Source organism: Coregonus clupeaformis, chromosome 40 (assembly GCF_020615455.1).
Source record: "Coregonus clupeaformis isolate EN_2021a chromosome 40, ASM2061545v1, whole genome shotgun sequence".
NCBI classification, from domain to species: Eukaryota; Metazoa; Chordata; class Actinopteri; order Salmoniformes; family Salmonidae; genus Coregonus; species Coregonus clupeaformis.
Window position 1 is genome coordinate 5,490,551 of NC_059231.1, and position 21,734 is coordinate 5,512,284.

Sequence of the window (21,734 nt, forward strand, 5' to 3'; positions counted from 1 at the left end):
AAGTGAAAGTTGCTGCAGGGAGCAACAATAGGAGGTGATTTTCCATAATAACCGGAAACAAAAAAAATGTTTTCCAACAGGTAATCGAAGTTGCTGAAAGAAGTGACGCATACAAATATGTTGCTTCAATCAATGCAGGGCATGAAGACATAATTGTCTGAACATAATGACGGAAAAAACGCTCGTTTTGGAGGGTCTCCCAGACGACCTAGACAAAATCAGACCCAAGTTGGATTTGCACTTCAAAAACAAAAGAAAGTCTGGAGGAGAGACATTACAAATTCAAGACTATCCTGGGGACAAGAGGAAGGCTTTGCTCGTTTACCATGAAGATGCAGGTAATTATTTAAATTTGTCCTAATACAAAATATTTAGGCCAATGAATAAAGACACATCCATGAAGGTCTATCTGTGTTTAGTAACTTGGTGGTTCGAGCCCTGAATGCTGATTGGCTGAAAGCCGTGGTCTATGAGACCATATACCAGGTGTATGACAAAACCTATATTTGCAATGTTCTAATTACGTTGGTAACCAGTTTATAATAGCAATAAGGCACCTCGGGGGGTTGTGGTATATGGCCAATATACCACGGCTAAGGGCTGTATTCAGGCACTCCGCAATGCGTCGTGCCCAGAACAGCCCTTATCAGTGGTATTTAAGTGATAATGCCAGAGAAGCCGGTGTTTGGAGGATATATTGGCACGGGTGTTGTTAGGCCCGAGACAAAATTGAGAGCTGGCAAACCGTGCCAATATATTCAGCCAAACACCGGCTTTGAGGACAATATCACTTTTATACAACAGGTTACCAACATATTGATATAATGATTTACATATTTTCATTAAAAATGTTATTTCGATGAATTTATTCATACTATTTCCTCTTTCCATAAGGTATAGTCCCGACACAAATCTAGGGTTGCTACCCAAGCAGGCTGGTCATTCGTTCTATTGGTTCGGTTGCTAGAGATGCGACCCAGTCATTCAGTCTTTTTGTTCTGTATCTATGGACGCAACCCAGTCGTTTGTTCTAAATGGTCCATTGCCCTTGGTTGCTAGCGCTCCAAACACCAAATGAATTTAGTTCAGTAATGTAACCTGTGTCTTAGGAGCCACACAACAAGTTTTTGTAAGATAAGTATGTAATGATGGTCTGTCATTTCTTCCTCAGTTCTGCAGAAAGTATTGGATAGAAAATGCCATAAAATTGATTTCAAAATCCCTTTTGGGCTGGTTGAGCTTCAAGTGAAACTGAAGGAAGATGGGGGTGAAACAGAAGTGAAGAAAGTTAAACCACCAGTCTTCCCTCGCCCTACAAAAGACAAACTTATTTCTCTAGGAAAGTCTTCACCTAACATTGAAGAAAAGGTGATTCTTTATGTATTGCTTATATTGTATCAAGTTAGAGTTGGCTATATACAGCATTACAGCATTTTGACCTACTAATGTGTTTTCTCTCTGTCTTTGTTTGTGATGTATCAGCAAGCGTCAGAGAGTCTAGCGGGTAAGATTCATATTCATAAATTTACATTTAAGTCATTTAGCAGACGCTCTTATCCAGAGCGACTTACAGTTAGTGAGTGCATACATTCTTCTTTATACTGGCCCCCTGTGGGAATCGAACCCACAACCCTGGCGTTGCAAACGCCATGCTCTACTGAGCTACATCCCTGCCGGCCATTCCCTCCCCTACCCTGGACGAATTGTGCGCCGCCCCATGGGTCTCCCGGTCGCGGCCGGCTACGACAGAGCCTGGATTCGAACCAGGATCTCTAGTGGCACAGCTAGCACTGCGATGCAGTACCTTAGACCACTGCGCCACTCGGGAGACACATAAATATACTTAAAGTTGCACTATGCAGAAATCGCTCCGCCATTTCCTGGTTGCTAAAACTCTAATAGTTTGCCTAATTTCAGTTTATGTGACAAAATAAACTAGCATAGTGTAGAGAATCATTGTACCATCTAAACTGCTGTGAAAAAAAATTGCCCAAAAAGTTACATATTGGCACTTTAATAAGATATTAAATCAATAGGGAAATCACAGTACTGTTCATTCTGTGTGTCTGTTTATTTTTCAGATTCAGTGACGGATGATGACATAAGATTACTGCTTGTCAGAACCACCAAGGAATGCGAAAAGGAACTCCTTAACTTGTATTTTGAGCAGTTTGCTTCAGAAGAAGGGGTCAGCATTACCAGACATGGAAAGAATAGCTGGATCCTCCAACTGTCCTGTCAGTCAGGTAAGGAGAGTCATATAAATAGCATTTTCTTTCTGGAATTTACTGTATGTGGGAGTTGTTAACCACTTGTATTTCTTTCAGTGTAGTCAGTGTACATTTCAACTTTGTACCTGTCAGGATAAGCACTGATGTAATTAGATAATCTATGATACTTGTGTATCATTCAGAGGTTACTTTGCTTTGACTGTAAAATACCATGAGTCATCTCAGCTGGGAATAGGGATCATAAGGAAATGATTCCTTCTCGGTCACTAGAACGCAATGGCTGCTATTTAAAAATATACATCTGTTGCCTTTTTTTTCTAGTGCGTCATTGTATCTCAGATCATTTACATTGTTACATGTGATGACATTGTTTGATTGTTTGATGACATTAACATTGTTACATGTGATGACATTGTGACGTGTCATCTACTTATATCATCAAGTGAACATTACATTAGTTTATTTCTTGAGTCTGCTTGATCATTCATGCCCACCAATAAATACAGTACCTACTACCTCCTCTCAGATGCAGAGAAAGTCCTTGCCAAGAAGGAGCATCAGTATGGCATTTCTGTGGAGGTGTACAACGAGACAGCTGTTGAAGGGAAACTGGACAACAGACGCTTCGTCCTGACTGGGTTCAGTGAGACCTGCAAGTGCGACATTGTCTCTCTTTTCATCGGCAGCTGCAGCCAAGGGGCTGACCATGCCTGGGAGGCCCTGGACGATGGAGAAAGAGTAGTGGTCACCTTCAAACAGGACATTGGTGGGTCCACAGATACATCAAAAAGATGTATACACAACATCACTAATACACCATTAAATGAAGTTGTATGACCAAACAATGGTATACAATACTAATCTAACTATCAATGTTCTGCAGACATAAATTCCTTCCTTAGGAAATGCTTGTCAAAGAAGTTCCAGGGCATGGAGATTGGGGCCTGCCGTTTAGAGCTGACAGACTCTGTCCTTGTCCAGGGGGACATGAGACAAATCAAAGGAGGAGTGGAGGAGGCCCTCAACCTCTACTTCTCCAGCAGGAGGAGCAGAGGAGGAGATATCAAGTCCCAGATCTGGGTTACCAAGGGCAAGAGCGTGGTCATCACCTTTGAAGACTGTCATGGTAGGGCCCTTTTCAATGACATTATGCTCTAGAAATGATGTTGTGTGTAGGCCTACAGTTGTATCAATAGTTGTAAATGCACATTGTATATTATGCATTTCAAAGCGTAATGTGTTACCTCCGTGTGCTATCCTGGTATTTCCAAACTGTTACAATTGATAAACTTGGAAATACAAGATAGTGTTAAAGTCCTCTTCCTGTCTCCTTTTCACCTCCATTTAACACCTGATTTACTTAACAGAATGGACATCTCAATAGGTGGTCCAGGTATGACATGAAATGGCAAAAGTGGAGGGCTGGGCCTTTCCTCTTTTGTTCTCTATTGCTCATGTTGTTCCTCAAGCAAAGGGGGGAGGCTCTCCTGTTGTTCCTCAAGCAAAGGGGGGAGGCTGATGACATCTCATCTGACCATCAGACCAACTCCTTGAATGCCCTACTCCTTGAAGTTTGCAGTTGTAAAAAAAAAACATTTTGCTCAAAACATATATTTTATTACCTTTAGTGTGTACTTTACAGTATTTATACTTGGAATATCACTTTTCAACAGGAAAAGTAGAAAAATCGCTGGATGACATCTTTAAGGCAATTTAGTAGTAATTCATTCTGTCCCCTGTTCTCCTTGTTCCAGTTGCCCATCAGGTGGCAGAACACAAGCACCATTTTGGTGGGGTCGACCTCCTAGCTCAGCTGTTCTACCCCAGCCTGCAGAAGGCTTTGACGGGACAAACAGCCCTCCTCCCAGACATCCCCACAAAAGTGACCCTTCCACTCAGCACGGAACTCCTCGACTTCATTAACTGTGACGAAACCCGCAAGCAGGAAATTACAACTGTACTCCGTAGGGTCCATGCTAGCGTCTCCTTCAACACGACTACAGAACCCCCTCAGATGGAACTGGACATGACCATGGGGAATGAGTCTTTGGGCATGCTCAGATTGTTCCCTACATGGGAGAGGAAAGCCCGGAGAGAGGCTCTGGCCTTGCTAGAGAAATATAAAGAGGTTCAGCTGCCCATAGAGGTGGAGGTCTGGGAAAGGATCGAGAGCAGTTGCCTTGGCCTCAAATCCCATGGTGCTAGCATCTCTTACAGGAGCACCAGTGCTGAGATAGTGGTGGTGTGTGTGCAGAATGAGGTGAAGACCCTAGTGGAGAAGATTGCGCACATGGTGAAAAAAGCTAGGGATGAGCTTGAGAGGGAGAGGAACACGGTATTAAGAAAGATCCCACTGGACTCCAAGGAAGAGCTTGATTTAATTTGTGATCTCGTCTCTGGTAAACTAGTTGACGTAGGGTTTTCTAAAGATGAAGAAAGCTTTATCATCTGCCTAAAGGGTTTGGAGAACCAGGTGAGCACAGCAGAAGGTGCCGTCAAAGAGGCCCTGGGGAACGTTGAAGCCAAACTCCTTGATATATCAATGCCTCTGATGGAGTTCTTAAAGTCTGTGGACCTGAAGAAGTTTGAGAAGAACCACTTTGCCCAAAACAACATATCGTCTGTGTTCCTCCTTGGTGATGATTCCATCCAGATCCTGGCAAAAAGAACTGACATCCAGAGAGCTGAAGACAAACTACACGAGGTCATCAAAGAGGAAGTCATCAAACTCACACCAGACCAAACCCATGTGACAAAGGGCGAACAATGGCTGCAGTTCTGTGCCGGGCTCAATGGTGAGCTCAAATCCACCAAGAACAACCACAATGTCAGCATCTCAGTATCGCAGGAGAAGATTGGTGTCTGTGGATTCTCCAGTGTGGTAGCAGATGTATCAGGGAAGTTAAGGGGATACCTGAATAACAAGAAGCCAGAAACAGCGGACGTCCCTCTCAAATCAGTGCAGGAAGTACAGTATGTGGCCACTTGTATGAACCTCTCAGAGGTCCCTGAAATCAAGGCCCTTGGTGTGACTATACTGCCATGCAAAACACAGGGATCCCCTTGCCTGAAGATCACTGCAGCGAGCGATAAAATCAAAGAGGCCTTAGAGGCAGTGAAACAGCGGGTCAGTACAATAACGACGGAGAAGTACACATTCTCCGAAGCCGGCAAGTCCAAAGTCCTGGAGAAGAACCAAGTGGCTCTGCAGGCTAAGGCCAAGGATTTAGGGTGTAAGCTCTATCTATCACCATTGATTACACACTGCCAGAAATACAGCTACGACATAGAAGGGTGCGTCACTTTAACCGTGGGTCAGGGTAACATCTCCCAACATGCTGCAGATGCTCTGATCTGCCCTATGAGCAGTAGCCTGACCTTTGATACTCCGATCGCCAAGCAATTCCTTCAGATGGGTGGGCCTGGGATCAGGAAGGTGTGTGACAAGTTCCTGAAGGAGAGGCAGACTCTACAGGCAGGAGATGTGGTCTTGTCCAACCCAGGAACGCTTGGAGCTCAACACCTCATCTATGCAGGCATTCCTGTATGGGGGAAGGCTTCCACACCTCTCAACACTGTCTATCTGCAGTCTGCTGTCAGGGACAGTTTACTGGGAGCAGAAAACAAGAAGTGTGTCTCCATAGGCATGCCAGTGATGGGGTGTGGCGCCTTTGGTTTTCCTGTCAAAGAAAGCTGTGTGGCAATTATCAAGGGAATCCTTGATTTCATCTACGCTGATCAGAAACCCCCCCAACTGAGGAGCATATTTGTGATCGACTCCGACGCCAAGATAGTGGGGGAGTTCCAATCAGCCATTGAAGGAAAGGTAAGTCTGCTTCTCCACATATCATTCCATGTTGATCCAGTTGGACAGGTTTTTTGTTTATTTATAATGCCACCCGGCTCTACCTGTGATGAACATACCAAGTCAAACCTTGGTACATTCATGGGTGTGATTGAAGAGGAAATGTGCAGTGTCATTTGTAAATGGGGTCAAGTATTCCCGTTGAAAGTGAAACCTCTTTTTGTCCTGCTTAATTTAACAGGGTTATTGTCGACAACAAAAAAACAGCAAACCAGCAACAGGCACGACTCCAACTGCTCACTCTGCAGCCACTGCCTCACACAACACACCTCCACCACCACCCCTAGCGGCTAAACCAGGCTCAGACATCAAAGGTTATTTCCTTCAACCATACATTTTTGTATCATCATACCATAAAGATATATACTGCAGGAAACCTAAAGCATGCCGTGTCCTCACTCAGACTTCTGTCCTCTATTAACAGTGATTATAGGTGGCGTGTCAGTGATCCTGAAGAAGGGAGACATCACCAAAGAGACAGTGGATATCATTGTGAATTCCAACAACCAAAATCTGAATCTGAACTCTGGTAAGTGTCAGTTTCAATGTTTACAATTAGGCAAATTATCTTGATTTAGACTTTTAGGTTTTAGTTCAGGTTAGTCGCAAGTCTTTAGAGGGGTCTGAACTTACTGATTTAGCCTCGGTTTCAATCGTCCTCATTAGGAAATAAACCTGAGAACGAGATTTGGGTCTTGGAGGTGTGCTTTGATGTGGGTGTCTCTTGTGTGTGTTCGCACATGGGAAGTGTTTCTACATTCACTCTGCCAAAACAGTACACAGTTACAGTCACTCACCCTTCTAGATAACTTAAAAACAGTCTAACCAGGTCTTGTGTCTGGAAGTAGCCTAGGTTAGCTAGCAAATTTATTTTGCCAATTAGCTTCAGCCGGCCGGTGCACGACCGTGGCAAAGTTGGTTTGACTTTGGATAGCCTATCTGTGGGGCTAGTCAATATATTACACAATGTAAATGGGACAATATTTTCATGTTACGCACACCTGTTAGTTTTCTCATTAAATTCTTTCAATATTTGTATATTAATTTCTACAAATTATATAGTTGGTTTGAGGCTTTTATGTCATTGCAGTTTGGAGCTATTGACATTTTTAAAATACTGTCCCATGTACATTGTGTAATTTACTGATGGTCCCTAACTAGCCCCATAGGGATATCCAAAGTGAAACCAATTTGACCATGGTCAGTGTGCTGGGCATTATGATCAGTCGTGTTCAGCTGCCCTCCGAATTGATGATTACTTGTGTGCTGCCGGTATGTGGGCAGGATTGAAATAAACCCAATCCAAGGAAAACCGTTACGTACCCTTCATTCCGTGACATACCCTTTTTTCCTAATAATCTCTAGGGCCGGGATGATACCAATATGCAAAACCCGTTAGTATTGTGGCAAAGAAACAACATACGAAGCAAATTTAACTTCTTTAGGAAAACAGCCCTAATGTTTGAAACGATGTCACGCCTTGACATAGAGTTGGCTAGTTGGTGAGTCAGGGTGTTAACATTCTATGTGTGGGAATTTCTATGTGGACATTCTATGTCATTACATTTCTATGTTGGCCGGGTGTGGTTCCCAATCAGAGGCAGCTGTCGATTGTTGTCTCTGATTGGGGATCATACTTAGGGAGCCATGTTGCCTACCTTAGTTGTGGGATCTTGTCTTGTTTGTGTTCTGGTTTGGCTTGTTGTGAGTATAGCCCATATGACTTCACGTTACTTTTGTTGTTTTGTCAAGTGTTTATCTTCTTTAATAAATATGTACGCATACCACGCTGCACCTTGGTCTGACCCGTCTCTCAACGATCGTGACAAACAAACAAACAAACATTATGTTGTCATCCAGAGTCACATGTATTTATTTTCCAAACTATAGCACACAATATTTTACATACAGCAGGTTTATAAAGGAACAAAGAGTTTGGTCTGCTTCGTGTTTTCATTTTTGCCATGGAAAAAATGTCAAGATACTGGTATCCTCACAGCCTAATAATCTCACAAATCTCCGTTTTGGAGGAGACTGACTTTATTTACACTTTGTGGTCAATTTTGACACTATAATAAATGTTTCAGACTCCTATCGATGCCACATCGGCCGTTTTCAACCAGAAAAGTAGTTTTTTGATTCTCACTCTTTAACATATCTCATACTCTGACTCTGGCAGGTGTTTCTGGAGCTATCCTGAAAGCAGCTGGGGAATCTGTAGCAGATGAATGCAAAATAATTGGTTGAGTATTATTTTATTAATTCAGTCTTTATTTGTCCAGAAATTAAAGTGCATTTAAGTTTGTAGAATTAATTTTGTGTGCCAATTTCCCCAGGTATGCTGAAGGCCGATGGTGTTGTGCTCACACGTGGTGGGGACCTAAACTGTAAAAACATAGCTCAGATGGTTGGGCCCAAGAATTCTGCAGATATCACCACCTCCATAGAGAAGGTCTTTCAGCTGTGTGAGAGCCAGAAGGCAGCCACCGTGTCCATCCCTACTATTGGCACAGGTGATTTAACTGAAATGTAGTGTAAAACTAAAAGTTCCATTCCAGTGTCACTTGTATTGATTAATCAATACATTTACTGATTTCAATTGATCTATTTATCACTTTGGATGGTGATGTCTTATGCTTTAGGACAATGTGGCATTGAACCCAAAGATTCCATCAAGGCCATTCTAAAAGGACTGGAGAGCCACATGTCACAGATGCCCTCATCCAGCATCAAAATCATTTTCATAGTGGCCTTTGAGCAGAAGATCTTTGACTCCTTGAGAAATTACTTTAAAAAAAGTAACCTGCGCCCACACAAAATCAAGCAGGTAGATTTCATTTGACTAAGGCTCAATTGGACATGTTCTGTTTGGTTGATGAGTGTGATAATTAGAGGTTATTGGTTTTACCTAGGCTGCATCCACACCTTCTCAGTACAGTCTTCCCCCAAATCAAGGTTGGATTTTGATATATCTTTGTTTACATTTTAAATGAATTCACATTTTTCAACATTTCATAGGTTGTCATCATCACAATAATGTTTGTCTGTGAAATGTTTACCTTTTCCGACCCCTAGTTAAGATCCATGGTGTCAGAATTGAATTAAGGAAAGGAGACATTACTCAAGAAACTGTCAGAGGCATCGTGAATACCACCAATGCTGATATCAGCTTAATAGGAGGTCTGTATACGAAAAAAAAAAAACATAAAATTGTACATTATTAGCGCACTACAGAAAATACAGTTTTCGTTCTTCTGTGAATGTAATTTCCTACCTACAATTTTTTTTTACTTGATTTAAAATATATTACCTAATTTTCAACATGTTATTTTTAGGAGTTAGTGCGGCGATTGTCAAAGCAGCTGGGAGCGCAGTTGAACAGGAGTGCAAAACCATTTGTGAGTTTCTCCCATCTCCCATAACAATTCACCTGTGGTGTATCACAGCCATTCAGTCTGTTTCTCTCTCTCTCTCTCGCTCTCTCTCTCTCGCTCTCTGTGTGTGTGTGTCGTCTGCTTTATCCAGGCCCTCTCAGGGCTGATGCAGCAGGGGTGACCAGTGGTGGGGCCCTTCAGTGTGACTTCATCCTCCACATACTGGGGCCCCACTCTGTGGCTGACGCTACACTACGAGTCGCCAAGGTGCTGGAGTGCTGTGAAGACAAACAGATCACCACCGTGTCCTTCCCTGCTGTGGGCACTGGTAGCTAATGGTTTATTAGTCATTCAGCATTATTACAGGTTCTTAAACTTTTGTTATTTAAAACTCTGAATTACCCCATCAGATAATGTTAACATGGTCCTCTGTAGCTCAGCTGGTAGAGCACGGCGCTTGTAACGCCAAGGTAGTGGGTTCGATCCCCGGGACCACCCATACACAAAAATGTATGCACACATGACTGTAAGTCGCTTTGGATAAAAGCGTCTGCTAAATGGCATATTATTATTATTATAATTGTTTTAGGCTCCCACCATGCTGCCATTTTCAATTGTCACATTCAAAATCTAGTCATCCATTGGTCCCCTTGTTGTCCTGTTTTTCAGCTACACCTGATGCAGTTAATTTTGTATCATTCCCATTGTAGGTGGTGGTGGCCTTAGCGGCACAGACTCTATTGGTGCCATCCTCCAGGGCATCCAGGATCATCTATCCCTGTACTCCTCTTCTACCATCATTAAACTGATCTACATCGTCGTCTATGAGGAGAAGATCCTGCAGGAGTTTCAGCTGGGGCTCAACCAGTGGAAGACAAGCCAGATGGTACAGTATGTTTAGGAAATACAAAAATGAAAAAACGCATAATGTACTAACCTTTCCTTACCAACTAAATGTAAGCGTCATTGTGATTCTAAAACCAGGTGGAAGACGACAGTGACGATGATCTTGAGGATGATCTTCATGGTGATGAAGATGACAGTGATATGGGGGACACCAACTCGGTGGAAGAAGATGACACCAGTGTTCAGACAGGTTCGTACAATTCCAGTCTGTTACAAAATGTGTGCTGCTGCTAGATGTCTGCTACTTATCCTTTCTCTGTGAATCCCTTTATCCAGGAAACACAATTGAAGCAATAATTGGGCCAGTGAAGGTCAGGGTAGTATGTGGTGACATCACTAAGGAGAAAACGGACGCCATCGTCAGCAGTACAAACTCAAGCCTCGATCTGAACTCTGGTGAGATCTCCCCCAATTCCAACTTTCGAATCAGCTAAACATACCTGAGATTATTGCATCATACAGGTCTTCAGATGAAGATTATACTCATGTCCTATCTCACTCTGCAGGTGTATCAGGAGCCATTCTAAAAGCAGCTGGACAGACGGTCGTGGATGAGTGCAAAGCCTTAGGTATGAGTCTTGATGTACATAAAGGATGTAACGGATTTACCGATATGCATCGGTCCCCGGTTCAAATGTCTAAGATATGAGTGCATCGGTCTGTGGAAGCCTAAACCGATCCAAATTCAGGCTGTAACACAACAAAATTTGGAAAAAGTCAAGGGGTGTAAATACTTTGTGAAGGCACTGTACATTTTCAACCTCATACAGAGATAAGCCAGGTGACGTCACTTCCTGTTGAACGTGGAACGAGGGAGAGCTCGGAATGTTGTTTTGAAAGTCTCTGAAAAAGTGTTCTATTGAAAAACTTGAGTTACTAGCTAGCTACCTTTTTGAGTTTGGATCCCGCGATGCGGTTGGTTGCTGGGATACTATCTGTCCAGGGATCCTGCCGACCAAGGCCGGGTCTGAGGAGCTGTTTGACGTAGCAGCTAGCAGGGTTTCCTTGAGGGCATGAACGCAGCCCGCGACGCGGTTAGCCCTTGTGGCTGGGACCGCAGATTGTCCCGGGCTTGTGACTGTCTAGATCCCTGCTGTTTGTTGCTGGTTCCATCTTCCCTGCGACTTGCCCTGTCTGGAACTGCAAGGAGTAACCATGACAAAGACCAAAGCCGGTGGGAGTACTCTTGAGGACAGTGGTGTCTCTCTATCACAGGTGAAAGATCTTTTAAACGAACAAAAAGTTCTACAAGCAGTTGTTACAACAAAAAGAAAATAGCTTCAAGTGTTGTGTCCAAATACTGGTGAAGTCAACTAATAAAATAATAGATGACCTGACCAGAGAGGTCCAGGACCTGAAGAACAGTTTACAGTTCTCCCAGGGTCAGCTCGATGAGTTTAAAGAGGAAAACGGCAAGAGGACAGCAATCTGTAAGTCATTGAGAGAGGACATCAGTTCTGTATGTGAATCCATGATAACAATGAAATCAGACTATCTCGAGGGACAATGAAGGCAGAACAACATTGTTGTGGACGGAATTGCCGAATCTCCACGAGATCTGGACGGAGTCTGAGGACAAAGTGAGGGAAATGATCTCAGAGAAACTGAAGATGGACAACAGGAAGATTGAGGTGGAGCGCGCCCATAGGATTGGAAAACTGACCACCGGCCTAGGTGACAGGCACAGGCCAATAGTGGTCAAGTTCCTGAGGTTCAAGGACAAGGTAGCTGTTCTGGAAACAAACACTAGGAACAAGATCATCCACATGCATTGATCACATTTTTACTAGTACTGTAGAACTTTGTTCTAAAGCTGTATCCGTACCCATTGGCTATATCCAGGAAAGCCAAAGTTCCAAAAGCTTGGCCTAAAATAGTGTGTAAGAGATCATACAAAAGATTTTGCTTTGACTCCTATGTTGATGATGCACTTGATTAATTTATGAAATTACTTCTTCCAATTATTCATAAACATGCACCTGTTAAGAAACTGACTGTTAGAACTGTTAAGGCTCCATGGTTTGATGAGGAATTGAAAAACTGTATGGTTGAAAGAGATTGTGCAAAAGGAGTGGCTAATAAGTCTGGCTGCGCATCTGACTGGCTGACTTACTGCAAATTGAGATATTATGTGACTAAACTCAACAAAAAGAAGAAGAAACTGTATTATGAAGCCAAGATCAATGATATAAAGAATGATTGAAAAACAGTTTGGACTACATTATATGAAAATATGGGTAGAAAGACTAATTCAACGCCATCTTTCATCGAATCAGATGGCTTATTCATCACAACCATTTAATGTTGCCAATTATTTTAATGAATACTTCATTGGCAAAGTGGGCAAACTTAGGCAGGAAATGCCAACAACGAACAGTGAGCCATGCATGAAAAAAAAACAATAATGAAAGAAAAGCATTGTAAAGTTAGTATGGGAGAGGTGGAAAAAGTATTATCTATCAATAATGACAAACCTCCTGGCATTTACAACATACACATTTTTAGCAGATGTTATTGTGGGTGTAGCGAAATGATTGTGTTCCTAGCGCCAACAGTGCAGCAGTATCTAACAATTAACAACAATACACACAAATCTAAAAGTAAAAGAATGGAATTAAGAAATATATAAATATTAGGACGAGCAATGTCGGAGTGGCATTGACTAAAATACAGTAGAATAGAATCCAGTATATACAAATTAGATGAGTAAAGCAGTATGTAAACATTATTAAAGTGACTAGTGTTCCATTATTCAAGTGGCCTGTGATTCCATGTCTATATATATAGGGCAGCAACCTCTAAGGTGCAGGGTTGAGTAACCGGGTGGTAGCCGGCAAGTTATGGCTATTTAACAGTCTGATGGCCTTGAGATAGAAGCTGTTTTTCAGTCTCTCGGTCCCAGCATTGATGCACCTGTACTGACCTCGCCTTCTGGATGATAGCGGGGTGAACAGGCCGTGGCTCGGGTGGTTGATGTCCTTGATGATCTTTGTGGCCTTCCTGTGACATCGGGTGCTGTAGGTGTCCTGGAGGGCAGGCAGTGTGCCCCCGGGGATGCGTTGGGCAGACCGCACCACCCTCTGGAGAGCCCTGCAGTTGCGGGCGGTGCAGTTGCCGTACCAGGCGGTGATACAGCCCAGCAGGATGCTCTCAATTGTGCATCTGTAAAAGTTTGTGAGGGTCTTAGGGGCCAAGCCAAATTTCTTCAGCCTCCTGAGGTTGAAGAGCTGTTGCGCCTTGTTCACCACACTGTCTGTGTGGGTGGACCATTTCAGATTGTCAGTGATGTGTACGCAGAGGAACTTGAAGCTTTCCACATTCTCTACTGCGGTCCCGTCGATGTGGATAGGGCGTGCTCCCTCTGCTGTTTCCTGTAGTCCACTATCAGCTCCTTAGTTTTGATGACGTTGAGGGAGAGGTTATTTTCCTGGCACCACTCCGCCAGGGCCCTCACCTCCTCCCTGTAGGTTGTCTCGTCATTGTTGATAATCAGGCCTACTACTGTTGTGTCGTCTGCAAACTTGATGATTGAGTTGGAGGCGTGCGTGGCCACGCAGTCATGGGTGAACAGGGAGTACAGGAGGGGGCTGAGCACGCACCCTTGTGGGGCCCCTGTGTTGAGGATCAGCGAAGTGGAGGTGTTGTTTCCTACCTTCACCACCTGGGGGCGGCCCATCAAAGTCCAGGACCCAGTTGCACAGGGCGGGGTTCAGACCCAGGGACCTGAGCTTAATGATGAGCTTGGAGGGTACTATGGTGTTGAAGGCTGAGCTATAGTCAATGAACAGCATTCTTACGTAGGTATTCCTCTTGTCCAGATGGGATAGGGCAGCGCGATCGTGATTGCATCGTCTGTGGATCTATTGGGGCAGTAAGCAAATTGAAGTGGGTCTAGGGTGTCAAGTAAAATAGAGGTGATATGATCCTTAACTAGCCTCTCAAAGCACTTCATGATGACAGAAGTGAGTGCTATGGGACTATAGTCATTCATCAAATCAAATTTTATTGGCCACATGCGCCGAATACAACAGGTGCAGACATTACAGTGAAATGCTTACTTACAGCCCTTAACCAACAGTGCATTTATTTTTTATAAAAAAGTAATATAAAACAACAACAAAAAAGTGTTGAGAAAAAAAGAGCAGAAGTAAAATAAAATAACAGTAGGGAGGCTATATATACAGGGGGGTACCGGTGCAGAGTCAATGTGCGGGGGCACCGGCTAGTTGAGGTAGTTGAAGTAATATGTACATGTGGGTAGAGTTAAAGTGACTATATGCATAAATAATTAACAGAGTAGCAGCAGCGTAAAAAGATTGGGTGCAAATAGTCTTATGGCTTGGGGGTAGAAGCTGTTGAGAAGTCTTTTGGACCTAGACTTGGCACTCCGGTACCGCTTGCCGTGCGGTAGCAGAGAGAACAGTCTATGACTAGGGTGGCTGGAGTCTTTGACAATTTTGAGGGCCTTCCTCTGACACCGCCTGGTATAGAGGTCCTGGATGGCAGGAAGCTTGGCCCCAGTGATGTACTGGGCCGTACGCACTACCCTCTGTAGTGCCTTGCGGTCGGAGGCCAAGCAGTTGCCATACCAGGCGGTGATGCAACCAGTCAGGATGCTCTCGATGGTGCAGCTGTATAATTTTTTGAGGATCTGAGGACCCATGCCAAATCTTTTCAGTCTCCTGAGGGGGAATAGGCTTTGTCGTGCCCTCTTCACGACTGTCTTGGTGTGTTTGGACCATGATAGTTCGTTGGTGATGTGGACACCAAGGAACTTGAAGCTCTCAACCTGTTCCACTACAGCCCTGTCGATGAGAATGGGGGCGTGCTCAGTCCTCTTTTAGTTCAGTTACCTTTTGCTTTCTTGGGTACAGGAACAATGGTGGACATCTTGAAGCAAGTGGGGACAGCAGACTGGGATAGGGAGAGATTGAATATGTCCGTAAACACTCCAGCCAGCTGGTCTGCGCATGCTCTGAGGACGCGGCTAGGGATGCCGTCTGGGCTGGCATTCTTGCGAGGGTTAACACGCTTAAATGTCTTACTCACGTCGGCCACGTAGAACGAGAGCACACAGTCCTTGGGAGCGGGCCACTTCGGTGGCACTGTGTTATCCTCAAAGCGGGCGAAGAAGGTGTTTAGCTTGTCCGGGAGCAAGACGTCGGTGTCCGTGACGTGGCTGGTTTTCCCTTTGTAATCCGTGATTGTCTGTAGACCCTGCCACATACGTTTTGTGTCTGAGCCGTTGAATTGCGACTCCACTTTGTCTCTGTACTGACATTTTGCCTGTTTGATTGCCTTACGGAGGGAATAACTACACTGTTTGTATTCAACCATATTCCCAGTCACCTTGCCATGGTTAACTGCGGTGGTTCGCGCTTTCAGTTTTGTGCGAATGCTGCCATCTGTCCACGGTTTCTGGTTTGGGTAGGTTTTAATAGTCACAGTGGGAACAACATCCCCAATACACTTTCTGATGAACTCAGTCACCGTGTCCGTGTATACGTCAATGTTATTCTCAGAGGCTACCCGGAACATATCCCAGTCCGCGTGATCAAAACAATCTTGAAGCATGGATTGCGATTGGTCAAACCAGCGTTGAATAGATTTTAGCACAGGTACTTCCTGTTTGAGTTTCTGCCTATAGGAAGGGAGGAGCAAAATGGAGTCATGATCTGATGGAAAGCTACTGAGGATGGTAGCTGACTCTATGGCCACTCCTGTCTGTCATATCTTTAATCTGAGTCTAGAGGAAGGTGTTTGTCCTCATGCCTGGAGGGAAGCCACAAGTCATTCCGCTACCTAAGAGTGGTAAAGTGGCCTTTACTGGTTCTAACAGCAGACCTATCAGCTTGTTGCCAGCTCTTAGCAAACTGTTGGAAAAAATTGTGTTTGACCAAATACAATGCTATTTCGCTGTAAACAAATTGACAACAGACTTTCAGCATGCTTATAGAGAAGGGCACTCAACATGTACCGCACTGACACAAATTACTGATGACTGGTTGAAAGATTGATAATAAGACGGTTGTGGGAGCTGTACTGTTAGATTTCAGTGCAGCCTTTGATATTATTGACCATAACCTGTTGTTGAGAACTTATGTTTTATGGCTTTTCAGCCTCTGCCATACCGTGGATTCAGAGCTATCTATCTAATAGAACTCAGGGGATTTCTTTAATGGAAGCCTCTCTAATGTCAAACATGTAGGGTGTGGTGTACCGCAGGGCAGCTCTCTAGGCCCTCTACTCTTTTCTATTTTTACCAATGACCTGCCACTGGCATTAAACAAAGCCTGTGTGTCCATGTATGCTGATGATTCAACCATATACGTGTCAGCAACCACAGCTAATGAAGTCACTGAAACCCTTAACAAGGAGTTGCAGTCAGTTTTGGAAAGGGTGGCCAGTAATAAACTGGTCCTGAACATCTCTAAAACTAAGAGCATTGTATTTGGTACAAATCATTCCCTAAGTTCTAGTCCTCAGCTGAATCTGGTAATGAATGGTGTGGCTGTTGAACAAATTACTTGGTGTTACCTTAGATTGTAAACTGTCATGATCAGTGGTTGTAAAGATAGGGAGAGGTCTGTCCATAATAAAGAGATGCTCTGCTTTTTTGACACCACACTCCAAAAAGCAAGTCCCGCAGGCTCTAGTTTTGTGTTATCTTGATTATTGTCCAGTCATGTGGTCAAGTGCTGCAAAGAAAGACCTAGTTAAATTGCAGCTGGCCCAGAACAGAGCAGCACGTCATGCTCTTCATTGTAATCAGAGGGCTAATATAAATACTATGCATGCCAGTCTCTCCTGGCTAAGAGTTGAGGAGAGACTGACTGCATCACGTCTTCTTTTTATAAGAAACAATGTGTTGAAAACGTACACACAGCTCTGACACACACACGTACCCCACTAGATGTGCCACCAGGCGTCTTTTCACAGTCCCCAAATCCAGAACAAATTCAAGAAAGCGTACAGTATTATATAGAGCCATTATTGCATGGAACTCCCTTCCATCTCACATTGCTCAAATGAACAGCAAACCTGGTTTAAAAAAAATGTGATAAAGCAACACCTCACGGCACAACGCCTCTCCCCTATTTAACCTAGATATTTTGTGTGTATGTATTGATATGTAGGCTATGTGTGCCGTTTTCAAATGCATGTACTGTAGTTCTGTCCTTGAGCTGTTCTTGTCTATTAATGTTCTGTACATTTTTCATGTTTTGTGTGGACGCCTGGACGTGTAGCGGCTGCTTTTGCAACAGATAATGGGGATCCTAATAAAATACCAAATACTCTAATCTGATAGTGGGGTTTGTAGATGTTCACATAGTCTGACCAATGGCTCGGCTCAGGCGCCTACACACACCATTGACACACACACACTAACAGAGGGCCACTCTGTCATCTCAGATAGATCCAGCTCAGTGAGGCACAGCTCCTGAGCTCCCATCAGCAGCAGATATTCATTTAAAATGGAAAATGAATGTGTTAATGCAAAAAAAGAATGTGCGTCAAATTGAACCAAAGCGCAATGAATCGTTGCAAACAAAAAAATATATTGTTCCTGTATCGTATCGGAGCTCATGAAAGGAGAGATAAACATCCTTAATATACATTAATTCTAACACAGTAGAAAACGACTTGCTAATCCTTTTTTCTGTTCTGATCCCAGGGACCCAACCCAGTGATGGTGTTGTCATGACCACGGCTGGGAATCTCAAGACCAAGCACATCATCCACATGGTGGGACAGACCAAGGAGAAGGAGATCACCAGCTCCATGCTTAAAGTGTTAAAGATGTGTGAAGACAAGAAAATACAATCTGTCTCTTTCCCAGCGCTTGGAACAGGTAGGCGTAATAACAATCTAGTATTATTGTTAAAAACCTTATAGTGACATATATATTATTTGCTATCCATGTACTGTATGACGATATAACAAATAAATACACTGGACACTAAAGACACAAGTGTCTGTTCTAACAGATGTGGTATTGTTTGTGCCCCTGAACAGGTGCTGGTAACTTGGGAGCAGTACAGGTTGGGAATGCAATGATAGCTGCAATAGCTGATTTACTGATAAGCATCAAAACTCCGTCAGTTACAATGATTCAGATTGTTATATTCCAAGCCAAGATGATAAATGACTTTGAGGAGGTTATGAAAAAGTTCAAGAAGGTGATCCCCAAGCCTGCAGGTAGGTGTCAGGGTTTTAAGACCAGAGTTGGAGCTGCAACCTTTAACTTAAAGTCCCACTCCAGCTATTTTTGAACCTGTCTTGTTGAAAAACGACATTCCAAGTATAGATACGTTAAAGTAAACAGACTTAAGGGTCCCAAAATATGTTTTGAGCTAAATATTTTTTTTTTTTTGTTATAATAATATATAGTTGACACAATTGCAAAATACAAGGGTTTGGCAATTCAAGGAATTGGTCTGATGTTGCACTCTGATGTCATCGGCCAATAGAGCCGCAATTGAGGACAAAAAAGGAAAGGCCCACCCCCCCACTGTGCCATGTCAGAGGACACCTGCAACACCTATTGAGATGTGCCTTTTGTTAAGTCAATCAGGTGGATAAATTAGGTTCTAAGGAGGATGGAGTGGGTCTTTAATCATCAATATACCTTTAAGAATTTGGCTGTATACAGAATTGGATCATGTTATTTTTCTGCTTCGTTAATACAAAACCAAAGCATAGTGTTGAGTTATTTCTGGAAGTCTTGTAAGGTTCCTCACAGCACTCTGGATTTCTTTTTTTATTCACTCCCATAGACAAAAAGTCATCAAGAACCAGAACTGCCAAAACAACCAGACCAACCCAGCCCACCCCTACCAGACCAGGCCTGTGTTTGGCCAGCGCCACAGCAACCGTGGTCTTCCCCAGTATGGAGGTTGTGGTGTATGGGCCCTCCCCTGCCAGCCTGACCAAGGTGAAGAAACTCCTGGACGAGCTGATCTCTGAGGAGTGCATCAGCCAAGATGTTCCCTCCTGCCACCTGCCCCTGCTCCTGGAGGCCCAGAAGGAGGCCATCGTGGCCCTGAGTCAGAAGAACCAGGTCTGTGTCCTGGTGGCGTCCCCAGACAAGATGACCGTCTCTGGGAAGAAAGACGACGTTCTCTCCGCAGTCCTCCAGATCAAGGACTATCTGCAGGGGGCAAGGGACAGGGAGAGCCGGGAGGGAGAGGAGAAGAGGCTGAGGGAGACGGTGCGCTGGGAGGCGGGGGAGGGAGAGACCTGGGGAGAGCTGGACTGTAGTCTTAGCTATGATCTGGAGCTGGCCTTCCACAGGAAAGAGAATAGTTTTAAATATAACCACCAGGGGGAGACATTCACTGTGGACCTGAAGGACATGCAGCAGACTGACAGCAAAGGGACCATCACCAGGGTCAAAAGAAGCCTTGTGGCTGACTCTGACACAGGTAATGCCTCGGTTTAATGTTTAGGAAAAGGTTTTATATTAAAGTATAGTTTGTAGTTCATAAAAATGTATAATATATACAGTGTCCAATACAGAACATTTAAGAGAATATTCCTGTCAAACTTCTGTGATAACTCTCATGGTGGTGTTTTTACATTGATGATCTGTTCGGCTGTTTTTCAGCCGTCATTCAGTTCCCACAGAGCTGGACTAGAATGGAGGGCAAGGATCTGGAGATTGTCACACTGGCTCCAAACTCAGGAGAGTACCAGAGAATTGAGAAAGAGTTCATTGCAACCAGCAAAAACCCAAATACTACTACGCAGCCAACCATTCAAATTGTCCAGGTAAATTAGGTGTTACTGATATGATACATAGATTACATATATAACCAGAAGAAAAATTGAGGTTTTCTCAATTATCACTGACAATATCTATAATGCTTTACCTACAGATCCAGAGGATTCAGAGTAAAGACCAGTGGCAGAGGTACGCAGTGAAAAAACAGGCGATGGATAAGAAGTATCCCAAAAACAAGAACGAGCTGAACCTTTACCACGGCACAACCGAAGACATCTGTCAGAAAATCAATACCTGTGGTTTCAACAGGAGCTTCTGTGGGAGAAACGGTACAGAACAATCTATTGCCTCATTACTGCTCCCTTCAGATAGATACTGGCAGTGCTCTTTGGAGGATCTTAATCAAAGATTTTGCAAACAAACAAACAGTCTTGTCATTGTGGTTATCATTTTGACTAGATTCCTGAAGTGGAAGCCCTCAATTTTCATTCAGTGTTTAATTAACCTTGAATCTGTTTTCCTTTTAGCTACTGTGTACGGCGACGGGACTTACTTTGCCAAAGAGATGTGGTACTCGTGTCACGATGCATACTCCAAACCAGATGCCAGTGGGCTGAAGTACATGTACCGTGCCAGGGTGCTGGTGGGTACACCCTGCCTGGGGGTGCAGGGCATGAAGGAGCCGACCCCCCTGAACCCTGCTGACCTCCGCCAGGGGCTGCATGACTGTGCCGTCAATGATCTACAGAATCCGTTTATCTATGTGGTGTTCTGTGATGCAGGGGTCTACCCAGACTACCTCATCAGCTTCAAGACTGTTTGAGAGATGGAAGGGGTGATAAAGTCTTATTTTAAGTACTGCACTGAAACCGCAATTAAATACTTAGGCAAGTAGACCTAATGCCTTAAAATGCTAGAGTATTGATATTTTCCTAGGTATCAGGCTATTTCATCAGGTTGAAGGTGGGAACTGCTGCTTTTTAGTTTGGCACAGAGAAGCAGCTAGTCTTCCTGGGGTCCACATAAAACGTACAAATACATGACAAAGTACAGAACAGTAATAGACAAGAACAACAAGATATTAAAATAAGGAATATATAGGAAAGACCCAGAGACAACAAAAATACTATTTACGACGTAATTCTTATATACAGTTGTGTACAGCCTCTCAGTGGCTATATGTAGTTTGTTTCTGAAATTATCATGATAATGTTAGCTGGGTCTTTCCACCAATTCGGTGCCTTTTGAGAAGTGTAACTTGGTCAAAAAAAAGCTTTTGATTTCACCTAATTTTAACATTATCATAAGGAGCACATGCATGTTCAACTTCATAAAAAACAAACATGCTTTTCCCATTTCAAGAGGTTAAATAAAAAAATTACTATAGTAATCTTACATCAGCCATAAATCCCCTTGTGACAAGGAAAATGGAAGCTTGTTGTGTGCAACAGGGAAGGGCAATTGAATGCAAGCTTAGTTTTAAAAAAAATGTCTAGCCAGTCTATGGGTCACAGGGTTGACTTGTAATGCTCGACCCGCTCAATTCTCCACCACAAAACACCTGCTTTTACACAGATTTTACTAGTAATGTTCAATGTTTCTTTTGAAAAAAAAAATATTTAAAAAGGAATAGT

General features: G+C 43.5%; 1 protein-coding gene across 1 annotated transcript; it reads left to right on the plus strand.

The window, feature by feature from the left end:
* The first annotated feature begins 24 nt into the window (after nucleotides 1-24).
* On the plus strand, nucleotides 25-21,399 carry LOC121554821 (protein mono-ADP-ribosyltransferase PARP14). The gene is made up of 26 exons (XM_041868506.2): nucleotides 25-338; nucleotides 1,172-1,368; nucleotides 1,483-1,504; nucleotides 2,082-2,246; nucleotides 2,758-2,997; nucleotides 3,115-3,357; nucleotides 3,986-6,057; nucleotides 6,278-6,410; nucleotides 6,521-6,625; nucleotides 8,276-8,338; nucleotides 8,433-8,609; nucleotides 8,739-8,923; nucleotides 9,009-9,051; nucleotides 9,172-9,276; nucleotides 9,432-9,494; nucleotides 9,622-9,798; nucleotides 10,181-10,356; nucleotides 10,455-10,566; nucleotides 10,653-10,772; nucleotides 10,883-10,945; nucleotides 18,052-18,228; nucleotides 18,393-18,575; nucleotides 19,154-19,801; nucleotides 19,984-20,147; nucleotides 20,255-20,429; nucleotides 20,628-21,399. Exons 1-26 carry the CDS (start codon nucleotides 167-169, stop codon nucleotides 20,921-20,923), a joined length of 6,276 nt encoding a protein of 2,091 aa, XP_041724440.2. The 5' UTR covers nucleotides 25-166; the 3' UTR covers nucleotides 20,924-21,399.
* Nucleotides 21,400-21,734: the final 335 nt, after the last annotated feature.